The sequence below is a fragment of the Rhamphochromis longiceps genome, linkage group LG23, assembly GCF_057381845.1.
Source record: "Rhamphochromis longiceps isolate RC_006_pf linkage group LG23, R_longiceps_female_GT1.1, whole genome shotgun sequence".
NCBI classification, from domain to species: Eukaryota; Metazoa; Chordata; class Actinopteri; order Cichliformes; family Cichlidae; genus Rhamphochromis; species Rhamphochromis longiceps.
The window spans coordinates 3759318-3773428 of NC_140578.1; the positions used below are offsets into that span (position 1 = coordinate 3759318).

The following is a 14111-nucleotide window of genomic DNA, read 5'->3' on the forward strand; positions in this document are numbered from 1 at the left end:
TGCATACATGCATACATAAAGTGTCCTGAATCCCATTTCAGGTAAGTGTTCAGGTGAGTATCGGGGCCTTAGCGTTTGAGCGTACAAAATGTGCTTTATTATCCAGGTTTCACTGAATACGATCTCAACACCAAATAACAGCCACAAGCCGTTAAGGACTAGCCGATGAGCTGAGCGTTTTACTGCAGGGTCTACCAATACTAGAAATGTGGTAGCTTGTCATCTTACTCTGAATGTTATGGTTATTATAAAAAAAAATGCTTTTATAAGAGTTGTGTTTCCCATGATTTATGCTGATGTGCTACAGTGGGGCACTGTGTGTTTGCAGGAGAGTTGCAGAGCAAACATAGCTGGGATAGTGACAAAACAAGAGGAATGGTTCAAAATACGTTTGTCATTGTTGCCAAAGCAGTCATAAGAACTTTACATAGCCGACGGCAGGGCTTGATTGATCGCATTTTAATACTAATGAAAATTAAAATAAGGATACTTTTTTTGCACTTCTGCTAATAAGCACTGTTTTCTTGTTTTCTAAATGAAGTACATTCATTTTCTTTGCAGCAGCGCATTTTCACCTTTCCCGAAAAGTTCAAGCTCACTTGCCGTTTATGCAACTTGAGCCAACGTGATTAAAAGGAAGCCCTTAGTAAACACGAGCCATCTAAAGGAAGAAAACAGGCTTTCAGTAGGTGAGCTGATAGCATGACCACTAACTAATATGTCTGCAGCCGCTTTGGTCTGACAATCGCTTGGGATTTCTCACGCGGTCCACTTTCTGCAGTGAGCAGCAGTTGGATCACGGTGGTGCTGCTTGCCCTGTGGCTACTCTGAAAGTATGGCCAAGGCATGCAAGTTCAGTGCTGCCTGGGCTTCTTTTTGCCCACATCCACATGTGCAGACTTCCCACAGTTTAGGATGCAGGCTAAGAGCAGGTCAGCATTTCTTTGCAGGACTTGCAAGTTCTAATTATGAATCCGCTCTCTACAGGATGACCCAGTGTCCCATACAATGGCCAACACTTTATTAATTTGCCTTCCCTCTGAATTAGATTTAAAGTAATAGAGAATACCCTATGAAAACTTCAAAAACTGCCTCATCTATAGGTGTATGAATACTCAGCCCCATAATGTTTAATATTCAAGATCACAATATCGATCAAAACAATTGTAATAATTATTGCTGCCTAAGCCAACAGTCACTATAAAAACCCATCACCACAAAGTCCATCAGTAAAAGACATTTTAACCCCAGGAAGTCAGAAACCAACTTATCAAAATATTTCAAAGAGTGTTTAAAGTTAAACACGTAGGATTTATTTTAGAGATAAGCAAACTTTTGACTCCTGTGGTGTTAAAGGATAATTAGGAGCAATAAAAGAAGTTTAGTTTAGTACAATTTACTGTTGTACTTTATTCCTGTAGCACTATTTATATATTACAACGGTGCAGTAAGACAAAACAGCAGTTCTACATAGATGAATGAGAAGTTATGGGAGCGCCAAGCAAAAAACATGCGTTTATTTCCCACATGCAGAATTTTATCTCTGTGGCTTCCGTATAGTTCTAACTCTTTCAAGGACAGCAGAGTCGGCTGCTGACATACATTAACTAAACTGATGGTTGCTGCTTTTGTCATACAAAAAATTAAATAAAGCCCTGGGCTTATATTAAGCAGGCTACCAAGTGTGTAAGACCATTACAAAAACACTTCAGCAGTATGAAAACGTTTGGTTTTCTATTTCTTAAACACGAACAAAAACGGATGCAAGCAGTTTTAACCGTTTTAAAGACGTTTGCACAATATGAGCAGTATTGCATGAGAAAACAGGTAGGTTTATAGGCAAGTTTTTCAGTCACATGACTCATTTAACCTTGAGTCAACAGTCGATCAACATAAATGCCTGAATGTCTCCAGTTATTGTTTGCACACTGCAGTGATGCATATCCTAAACTGCCTTTTCTTATGTTCACTGCTAAAGGACACTGTTACTTAACCCATCACAACGCAACTCTCTGCTCATGATTTATTGTTATATTTCTGAACGCAACTTCACATTTACTTTCAAATTTAAAATGAAAGGAAAATTATCCACCCTATTACCAATATCTGTCAAAGCTTCGTCATTGTTCGGGAAGCCAATTAATCACAGCCTGTATATCACTTATAATTATCACAAGCATTTGTACTAAAACTCTGTATTCAGTAAGGAGAGCAAACAAACTGTACACATTTAATTACTTGTGACTTTCATTAGCTACAGAGCAGGCAGCGAGCACTCCTCTGACCCTGACTTTTACACCGTGTACTTACAGAAGAAATCAGGCCTGTTGCTGATAAACAGCTGGAATAATTGCCTTTCAATAAAACAGCAACACTAAAAGGCAACAGCCATTTTACCGCTATATCAAACCCAACTTAGGAGAACTATAAGCATACTGTACGATTAACTACTTTTGAGCTTCATATTCAATTTGGCACAAACGTTCAAGCAAAAGCAAGCAAATTCCAAGTGTCACTTTCTTCCTTCTTATAAGTCACAAAAATCCCAAATCTAACAGCAAATCTAAGAGATTACAAGCCAGTGGAGATAAAAGATCTAAGGGCTATTATACATGCAGTCAAAAACATAATAAAAGCTACACTAAGCATGACAATCTATAAAAGGGATGAAAGAGGTCCATAATAGGCTCCACATGAAGAGAGACAACCAGACGGAGCTAAAACCGACGCTGTAGCTAGATAGCGCTTGGGTCTTTTTCACATAGGCTTAAGTAAACAGGCCATTTCTTGTTCTGAGAGGGCCTCGAGCACGATCAGGCTGCATACAGTAGAAGGCAATGAGTCCGTGTTACCCTAATTAACAGAAATCACCACACTTATTTCATACAATTATTTCTGACCATCTTGTACAAAAAAATATATATATTTTTGAGTAGATACCCAATTACACCATTGCCATTTTGTTTCAGTTGAGCTTATTACACTGGGAGGTGAGGGATTTATGCAGTCTTTATACTGGAAGACAAGCATCTATGAAATTTCATGATGTCTGTGCAATACACAATAATAATCCTTTAATTAGCTCTTTTTCACCATTTTCTGTTTTCCTTCCTCCCAACCCCCATTTACTTCTGGTTACCATGAAGCATCGACTCCAGTAGATCAGAGTGACACAGGTATCAGTTTTAGCATCCGAATATAAAGAGAGGAGGAGAAAAGAAAAAACAATTGTTGGTTCTAGTAGGGCTGCATCTCAGTATTTGATTATTATAGAAAGGCATTTTGCCATGTCCTTTTTAGAACTTGGAAATCTCATCCAAGGTTAGGAACTTGACATTTTTGGGAGCATTAAAAAGAAAAAAGGCACTCAGAATAGTTCTCTACAAGAACATTTGATTAACAAAAAAATTATTTTAAACTGTATAAATTACACACGATCTTTCTTACAATCTAGTCATTTTTGATACCACAAGAAAACAGTTACTTTTTAATCCGCTTATTTTTAGTGTTAGATGCTGATGCGGCGGTTTGTGAGAACACCTTTAGCATCAGGAAGTCAGGACTCAGTCACCTGTGACAAACTACACAGTCTCTCAAATATCCTCTGGCATGTCAATGAATTTGTGCGACTTACTGTGAAGTTTACTTAAACTCTATTTCAGGTTACAACGCAAGACACAAACACCAAATGGCATTCAAAGGCATAATGGCTCTGCTAATCTACCTTTAACGCACACAGACACACACCTGAATAGCATTTCCAGCTCTCTGGAGAGGACTCATTTCCCACAGCAAGCCACCTCAGTGCAGGCCTTTTCTAGACTTAATTAAAATGCAGCCCTTGCTCATCACTGAAGCCACACTTCACTCCGAGGTGTGTGTGCACAGGAACAGGCAGAATCTACTCAGGGACAAAATATTTAGTAGTGGAAGCGTTCCAGTTTCTGACTGTAGTTCAAGTAATACTGGCCATTCACTTTCAAGAGTCTGTGTGAAGGGCAAGAGAGAAGCTCGCTGGCAAGATTTAATTCTCAAATAACCTCCTCCATCATTTACAACCCAGAACTGCTTACATCCACCGACCTTGGCCAGTCTCCTCCCTCTGCTGTCTTATGGGTGGTCTTCTAACAAAAAGAAAATCAGCAGGGGAGACGTTTCTCATGAATCCTTGTGGCCAAAGATGCAAGACTACGGAAGCTTTGAAGAAACAGTAAAGATTACAGACTGCGGATTTTAATTCAGTCGCTGGTTTAAATTCCTGGGTGAGTGGCTGCTTCCAGCTATTCCACCGTTAGACTAAAAACACAACCTGAACCACACGAGTGCATTTTGCTTTGCATATCACATCACACGCAAATCCTGTGGTGATCGGAGCAATTTAGCTCGAGCAATCGTGGGTGTAGTTTTGCATGCGAAAGCTGTAAAACAACACAATCACACCAGTGGTTTTTCGAGCCAGATGGTTTGTGTGTAGTGTGGGTGCATCCCGAAGCAAAGCAGTGTGAGACAGGAACCTGCAGACTTACCCAGCAGGAGCAGCTTCAGCTCCCTTCTCGCATCTCTCTTGTCTCGTCGGAGCTGCTTCTCGATCTCAGCGTTGATTCGTTTGGACTCCTTCGCCTCCTCACTCAGGCAACAAGCCATCATGGAGTCTAAAGTCATCACCGCATGAGCGGGGGGGAAGAAAGCCCGTTTGAGGAGAGGTGTCGGGCTTACACCTCACACAAAGTACCAGATAAAAAAAAAGAAAGAAGAAGAAGGCCTCCTGTGTGCACAACAGTCCGATCCCAACAGGTTATATCCAGACACTGATAATGGAGCTCGATAGTCTCGTTGCTTGGTGCAGACTCTGGCCTCCCTTGTTGATGGCAAAGCTGCTGTCAAGTGTTAAATATTTGACAGCTTAACGTTAGTCAAAGTCTCCAGTAAAACCTCAGGCTACAGTGACTGTGAGCTCATCAGAAAAAAAGAAACTAAACATGTCTGCAAATATCCCGAGGAACTACCGAGGGTGCGAATAACCATTTTGATTTCATGGACCGGTATTAGTTTATTAACTAGCCTGAAAGCTAAACGCTGCTAACGTTATAACCAAGCTAACAGGTTGAATTTTATCTTCAGCGCACTTTGTTTTCTTGCTTAGCCCAGTCAATTTAAAAATATATAGACATATATATTTTTCTTATACTAAACTACTAACTTCGGTCCCACACACAGCGGGACACAACTGCCTGGCGCGGCCACCACATTTGTCCAATCCCCTCTGCTGGCTGCCCGGCCGAGTGCAAGCCTAGCCGCCCCGAAATCAGCGCTCCAAGTTACGCCCGCGCAGTGACAACGAGCCCCAGTCTGTCCATCCAGAAAGGTTGGTTTACTGCCTCGAGTCCTCCACGAACCGCATGCACCTGTGCCGATCAGAGAAAGTGCGCGCTCAGAGCAGGTATGTCTCGCAGGCGGAGGCACCAAGTAACCAGGATAGGGGGCTAAATGGGAAGGCTAATTGTTAGCTAGCTAGGTTAGCTCAGAGAGCCTTCCCTGGAATTGCAGCCCAAAAAACAGCCAACTCCTACTGACAGAGAATCCTGACTGCATTAAACTAGCGTTCCCCAAAATAAACTCGCAAACACCAAACCCCCCTCCCCAAAGTGCCAAAACGTCTTACTGGCAGTCAAATTGACCCTTGTCCTCCGTGCATTTTATCGCTCCTGGTATTTTTTTTTTTTTTTTTTCCTTTTCCTGGTGGTGCTGATCGCTCCTCATCACCCACTCCTCAGCTCCGGTGTGGCGCTGTCGATTTCGTCACTTGGGATATAAGTGATTGATAAGAGGAAGAGCGAATCAACACGAGGCGTGTGGGTGTTTCAGGCGGGTCTTTCCAGCACGGTTAACTTCCCAAGTTTGCTTGAGAGGAAAAAGTCATCCTCTTTGGAGGCGTGTCGGAGGAAGCGACTGACATTTGACTGGATGGGCAACGCCCATCTCCTGTCAAAGAGCAGCGCACTCACATACAGCCTGTCTGTGTTGTGCAGTCCACTACAAGAGTTTCACCAGGTCATTTCCGAGACTACTCAAACAACGAGCTGCAGGCAGTGGAAATAAACTAAGCGGCCTTCTATTTAAGTGCAGTAACTGAGTGCTGTGCAGTTTTGAGATGAGCTACTTCTCCTTGCACTTTCGTTCTAAAGCACTTTTCATTAGTACTACTACCTTCCCAATAAGATGTAATATATGCCGCTCACATTCTGTATAACAACCCCCTTTCCCAGCTTGAAACTTTATAATATCTCATTTATCTGATATTTGAAGTTTAACATTTGTGTGATATTGAATGCAAGACTTGCCACTTCCTCCAGCCTATCCCTGGCATCCTCCGCTGTCACACCAACCCTCTGCATGCCCTACTTCATTAGATCCATGAATCTTCACTGTGGTCTTCATCTTTTCCTCCTGCATTACAGCTCCATACTCAGTATTATTATCCAGTATATCCACCATCTTTCCTCTGCACATTTCTCTCTAACTTTGTCTTCCCTTTCAGCCATCCTGCCATCCCTCTGTCACAAATCACCCCTGACACTCATCTCCACCTTCTCTCCATTTACCTTCTCTGCACGCTCACCTTTCCACCTGACTCCCTCTCATTCGCGCCCATGTATTCTGTCTTGCTTATCCTGACTTTCATTTGTCTTTTCTCCAGAGCATACCTCCACCTTTCCAGTGTCTCTTCCACCTTCTGCCTACTGTCATTACAGATCATTATTCCATTTGCAAACATCATAGTCCACAAAAACTCCTGCCTGACTCCATCTTTCAACCTGTCCATCACATTGCAAACAAGACACAGTGCAGCTCCTTCTGACGTGACTCATTTCGCTCATAGGCTTCAAAAGGACATATAAACGATTTTGTGAAACCGTCATTTGAAACTTTTTCTTGTTTTTAATGACTTGGAAATTTATTCACTATTTTATCGTTCTGATTTTATTACACTTATACGAAACAGGTCTCTGTTGTAAAGGAGACAATGGGACTCAGTGGGACTACCTGTAAATGAAATCCAAGTTAAATAAAACATCTCCACGCCTGCACAGGTATCTGGACTAAACTTGCTTTGAATGCCTTCCTGTACTTCCTCATTCTACCACCAAGTCTCCCTGTCCCCTTTCCTCTGTCCAGAGGATACAGCAAACCCCTTATTGGCACTTTCCTGCAGCACCACAGCTGTACTTTCCCAAACATCTAGTGACTCTTCCATCCCACTCACAGCTTGTCTCAACTCTTCACTGAACTCTGAATATTCTTAATTGTTCAACTTCCACCATTTAATCCTCCCCTCTCTCTGCACACGCTTCCTCTTCTTGACATCCAGAGTCATCCTGCAGATTACCATCTAAAGCTGCTGAGCTACATTCTCTCCTGCCACCCCCTTTCAGTCTCCTTGCTCTGTCAGACTGTACCTCCCTCCCCTCTCATAGATTACCCTATGCTCCTCCCCCTTCTTAAAGTGCATGTTTACCAGCCATTTCCATCCTGTTTGCAAAATCAGCTGCATGTACTATCATGCCAACAAACAAAGGAAACAAACAAGTCATACAGGAATTATAAAACAAAGTTTCACATATACTTAAGAAAGTGACACATGTACAAGGCCAAGTTCAGCAACTTGCACGTCACATACAAATTAACAGAACAAATTGACTCTGAGTCATCGAGTACCAGCTGTGGGAATCTATTCATAATCACATATACACTTTGCTTTTCAAACCCCTGACTCACTGTCGGTATACTTGCCTCTTAGAACGGTTATTAACGTGTTAAGTTTTGTACTTGAGTTTATGAGTGTGAGAGATTAAAAAAAATACTCAAGGTCTTACAAAAAATGGTGACAATATTTTGTCAAAATTAAAGCAAGTAAACAAAACTAATGTTATGAAAGAGTCAAATGTCAAAACACAGGTTTGTTTTCTCATTTTAAAGGCTTATATTCTAATGTTGTCTTATATGTGCTGTTACGACTGATCACAAATAAATTTCAGTTATTGCTAATAATTACAAAACATATGAAAAAGAACTATATTTGAGTGAAATGTGCAATATTTTCCTCTAAAAGTCGTGAAATTGCGACAAAATCTGGGACAATGTAGCAGAAATAACCTCATTATTTACTTCGTTGTGAGTTTCACAGGTTTGCATTTCCACAACACAACATGCCCAGTGTGTGACAGATTGTTTTAGCTGGTGTGATTTTGTCCACATCTATATGTTCCATACAGACCAACAATGGAGCAAACTTAAGTAACAGTAAGAATGCCACAACTTAAATTAAAGAGTCAGTTCATTGCAGTAAAGGTGGAGAAGTATTCACATCACATCATTAAACCAGCTCCCTGTTTGGATTCGAGACATAGACACCCTCTCTGCTTTGAAGATTAAGCATAAAACGTATTTGACTAAGCTTACAGTTAGGGCTGGATCAGGTGACCCTAAACCATCCTTTAGTTATGCTGGGACAGGCTCAGGCTGCTGGGGGACTTCCCAGAGGTATGAAAGAGTGCTAGACAAATAAAACTGAGTTGAATTGATATTAAATGAATATAATAATATACTGAATATATTATAATATTACGGTTCTCCTAGTTTGTAACAAAAAAAATAGATGTTAATGAAACGTGTATATATATCTATATATATGAACTTCTAGTTAAACTAACTTTAAATAATAATAGTCAATTATTTAATCTTTTAAATATACCACAGGTGTATAAGATCTTCATTCCAACTTTATCTTAAAATAGATGTCTGGGCTAATAAAGGAAAGCAACTCCAAAATTTTGTGAAATACTCATATGAAGATGGGGAAAAAACAGTTATGCTTGTCTACAATGTAGAGGTTTTGTTGTCAATTAAATCAAGTTTACTTTGATAAATGTATCCCAAAGGGAAACACCTTTGTTTTAGCCATTTTTGTTGTTTCTGTTTCGGGTAATACTGGGTGTGCCGGGATGAGGACACTGAAACAAAGAACAATCCTTCTTCACTGCTTAGAGTCGTCACCTGCTCAGCTGCAACAAGCAATGAGCTGACAGACAATTTTCTAGAGCCAAGTGACATCTTGTGGACATTAGATGTATTTGCAAGAGTCAACAACTTTCAAACTCATTTCACATAACGCAGCAGTATTTTTCATTTCTTCCGACTGTGGGTTCGACATGTTTAACCTCTTTAGACCTTGTTAGGTTTAATCTAACTTTGACAGAGAGAATAAATTAAGAGGCCAATGACACTGAAATCTGAGTCATAGACATTGGGTATGACTACAGATGAGAAGCTATCCCTTAAAAATTCAATAACTATCTTTAACCTGGGTGACTAATTGCATGTTGTGTACGGCAAGCTTCGTGCCGAGAAAGATGGCAAATCTGATGTTCTGATCTAAGACTAAAGAATGAAATGTATGGGATATCAGCACACTCGGTATGCCCAGTATTATCAGGAAAATCTTCAGACGTGACTCATGACATTACAGCCCGACCTGGCCGCCCACATCTTTAATGAGCTGTGCCTCCTGCCAAAATCCTCCACCTACTGAAATTACTACCAACCCTGTTCATTCACTATGAACTCAGTCAGATAATTACAGCTGTTCACCAATTTAGGGTCATTTTCACCAGTAATGCACTGGGTATTTTTTGTTTGTTTGTTTGTTCTTTAAAAAACACATTAAAAAATTTTCCAAGATGATCACATTATTCCACAAAGCCAAAGATACATAAGTCTGGATTCTCTTTATACACGGCATTGCTCTCTCATTGTCCCACACTTGACTGACGGAGCAGAAGAATGAGGAGAAAATAATCACCAACCAAATATTTCAATTAGAAAAGAAAGCAATTATTATTATTCCACTATACAGCTTTTCATTCTGTTATGTGGCACTTAAGTCAACTCTGAATATTTTTTTAAATTAGGAAATACGTAGTTATTTCATTTATTTGACATTCATTTTATTGTGAAATACTGTTTGCCGTTTCATTATCAGTTTGTGGTTGGCTATTATTGTGTATGAGGGGTAGGAGCATATAAGGACAGCACATACTTTTCATCTCAGTGTGAAAAAAAAATCTTTATCTTCATTACTCTTGCAAATAGTACCTTAAAAAAATATGCCCAAATTCCTGACTTTTACTAATAACATTTAAGGTTATTTAACTTAAAATCATTGCTTCATCTCTATTGAGGGTGAATGGTCTGGTACTATAGTGCCTTTCTATTCAGCTGACTGTCTTATTACATAATCTCACACACACACACACACACACACACACACGCACGCACACACACACACACACACGCACACACACACACACGCACACACACACACACACACACACACGCGCACACACACACACACACATGCACGCACACACACACACACACACACACACACACACACACACACACACACGAGTAACTAACTTGCCCAAGGATACTTTAGCATGCAGACTGAAGGAGTAAATATGTAGTCCCAGAAATTAGTATATATTTGCACCATCCTTAAAAAAATCTGCATGATGTTCAGTAGGAGTGTAAGACATAATAAATAAAGTATATTAAATATAAAAAATATTCAGTTCAGCTTTATTTCCATAGCGCTAAATCACAACAAGCGTCCCCTTGAAGTGGTTTATACTGCAAGGTAAAAACTTTACAACATTAGAGAGAAAGCCCCAACAATCAGAAAATCCCCCATGAGCAGCACTTGGAGGAAAAACTCCCATTTAGCAAGTAAAGACCTCCAGCAGAACGAGGCTCAGGGAGGGGCGGCCATCTGCCACAGCTGACTGGAGGTGAAGGGAAAGAGAAGAGAAAAAAGGAGAACACAGAAAGACAAAGGACAAAACACAAACTATGGAAGGAAGAAGACAAGAGTTAATGACGTGCAGTGGCAAATAAAATAAAAGTGAATAGAAGGGAGTGGAGATGAAGAGATCGGTGTGCATAATGGGAAGTCTCCTAGCCTGAACCATATGTTTTACCAAAAGGTTTTAAGCCTAATCTTAAAAGTAGAGGGGGTGACTGTCTCTTAAATCCAAACTGGGAGCTGGTTTTACAGAAGAGGAGTCTGATGACAGTTGAAGCCTCAAATACCACAAGTAAGCTTGCAGTCTGAGAGGAAAGTGGCCTGTTAGGATAACCATGAGGTCTTTAAAATATGACAGGACCTAATTATTCAAAAGTTTGTATGTGGATGGATTTAAAACTTCACACTGTATTTTATAGGGAACCAATGAAGATAAGCTTTTTTTAACCCCATAAACAATAATACGCCACGCTGTGTGCAGAGACTCCTGTTTGGAGTGATGTTAACCTGATGAGAAGCTGCCTGCGGTGCTCTATTGTTTCTGGTGTGACACACTGTCTGATAGATGCTGTCAGATTAATCATTGATCATCTCGTGTTTCCCTCAGCAGCCGGTGACATGGGGATAGAGTCTGTGTTACTGCCGCTGCATGTACAACAAACAAGCAAGCACATAAATAATACAGGTTCTACACAAAGTGTTCCATTGTACTAAGAGATCTGGATCCATCTCTGCCAGCAGGTAAACACTACAGATGTCTAAATCCCTGTAACGGGAAGCACGAGGAAGGGTTTTTTTGTTTTGTTTTCCTGTTACTGTCATTCAACGCCCACTTTTTGCGCATGATTCCCCACCGTTTTACCTTTTCCGCTTTCTTTCCTCTTGTGTTCTCTCTCTCTTGTTCCTTGCTCCTCTATTCTGTCTTCCTTTCCTTTTTTTTCTCTCCCTAAATTCTCACTAAACACATCTTTGTTGGCAAAGATTTTAGAGAATTATATAAAGGAAGGGGAATGAAAAGGGGGGGAAAAGCCTACGAAAGGCGTTCTTCAAAACAATATTTGCACCATTATCATCTTAATAAACACACAAATGTCAAGAAGAAGAGCTACAACACAGCCGCACAATACACACAAAAGATGACAAGTATGGCAGGGCTTTGTTTACAGAGTAACACCTCTGTAGAAGTCCAGCCTATTAGAAGCAAATAAAATGCATTACATATATTAAAGCTTTAATTACTTGCTGTAATTGAAAACACACGCACACACATATACACTAAAGACCCCATATTCGCCTCACCTCGTTGCCATGGCAACGTGGGGCTCAGGTGATCTCAATATATGAAACCGTGAAAGCTGGACAAACCGGTTCTGCCAGCTGAGACAAAAGTTGGACATCCAAACAGCAGCCAAGAAGAGGAGTGACAAACCTGCTGCCCTCTTCATCTTTACTCTGAAAAACCTTTGCACGGTGAAAAATCACTGAATCACTGAGCCTTACACGGATTCCTGACGGTTGGAGTACTTTGGGTGTGTGCTTTTGTATTGTACTAGACCTGTAACCATTTTATTACATGTCATAATTTAGATGTTAAATTTTCACAATAATATTCTCGTTTTTTCATAACCTGATAAAAAGAAAATGCTTGGATTTGGTTGTTTTAATGAATGAATTTAATGAAAAGTTCTCTAAATCATTTTGAAATGTAGAAGTGTAAAACAAGCTTTTTTTTTTTAAATATAACATCTGGTTATTAAAAATAAATGAGTAAAAAGTAAAAGTCTGTGAGTCAGTGATTGCCCCCAGCTCAGGTGAAACATGAAGCCGTGGAGCCTCTGCGGTAGCTGAAACTTTATCCGCGGACTCTTTGAAAACAGTCAAAACAGACATGAAAAAGAAGAGCTAACTTCCGGTTATGTATTTTCATAATAATAGCGTCTGCACAACAAGCTCAAAGGTTCTCCTGCAGTTTTAAATAAAAATGTCGAATAAAAAATTAAAAAAAATAATTTTATTGTTTATAACTGTTAGCCCATTCCTCATCCTGCTTTTCTAAAGTTCTATTTCAGTTTATATATTCAAAAGAGATTTGAATATATATATATATATAGAGAGAGAAGATTTACAACTTTCAATTACATGAAACCATACTACACTGTAAAAATAAAATTATAATAAATACACATAAAAGAAATAGAGTAAATAGAGTAAAAATAAAAGAGTAAGAATATCAGTGTGTGGGGTATTTTTCACGCAAAGCATTTTTATGCCTGCATTAAAAGAACATTAAATCAACCTCAGCTGGTGTAATTAAACGATAGGCAAACATTTTTACATTGCACTTCTTTGTTATCACATGCATTGGTTTTTGGAAGCATTTGTCATACTGTGTACTCTGTCACAGGTGTAAATGTCATGCATGATCCAAACTGTGAGGCTCGTGACAAAGTTGTTTACTCTAGAACAATATACCCAAGGAGTGGTCAGTATCAGCAATGAATCAGGTGAAGCAGAGCACAGAATAAGTTTGGCTGTTTTGCCATGTGTGGAGTCAGCATCCCAAGCTCACAATTTCATGGTCATCAGTGTTGTCACCACAACCACAGGTGTTGTGGACAGATGTTTAACATGGGTCCTGATCTTGGAACTGAACGTGAATTATGAACGTGATTTTTGGGATTGCAGCTGGAATGCTGAGCAGCATCCCTAAATCTTAGGTCACTCTGCTCCTCTGGAAAACAACGGCTTGCTCCATGAAGGAGAAGAGAAGGAGTTCAAGTACTTCATGGTACTTTTTATGAGTAACAAAGCGACCATGAAATCCACTGCAAAGTCACTCTACAATACCTTGGACATGATAAGAGAGCCAGGCAAAGGTAAAACTCTTGATATACCAGTCAGCCTACATTCCTGCATTTACCTGTGGTTGTGAAATTTGTCTAATGACCAGAAGTTTCCTTTGCAGGGTGGATGGATTTACTAATCAGGTGAGAAGTTTGGAAATCCAGTGAGGAGCTAAGAATACAAGAATACTTTTTTGTTTTTATTTTTTAACAATAGACACCAATCAATTATTAACTGCAGACATTACATATCATTAAATGCATTAAATGTAGAAAATGTTCAAAGCTGTATTATTATGTATAATGTTAGTGTTATTATTAGTATTAATGCATTAATGTGCAAACATCATTTTTACACTGTACCCAGTGACGATGCATATGTTGTATGCGAAATATCAAAATGTGAT

The 14111-nt window shown here is 39.7% G+C and overlaps 1 protein-coding gene across 3 annotated transcripts in view; it reads right to left on the minus strand.

The window, feature by feature from the left end:
- The window catches only part of LOC146641012 (guanine nucleotide-binding protein G(q) subunit alpha-like), a 35667-nt gene extending 29879 nt beyond the window's left edge, over positions 1-5788 (minus strand). The window contains exons 1-2 of one of the 3 annotated variants that reach the window (XM_085399501.1): positions 5663-5788; positions 4527-5405 (exon numbers count right to left, since the gene is read on the minus strand). In XM_085399501.1, coding sequence (XP_085255627.1) covers positions 4527-4662 — 136 coding nt within the window. In that variant the 5' untranslated portion in view covers positions 4663-5405; positions 5663-5788. Of the gene's footprint in view, positions 1-4526 lie in introns of all 3 variants that reach the window. The other 2 variants (XM_085399502.1, XM_085399500.1) reach the window with 2 other exon arrangements.
- Between the last annotated feature and the right edge of the window lie 8323 nt (positions 5789-14111).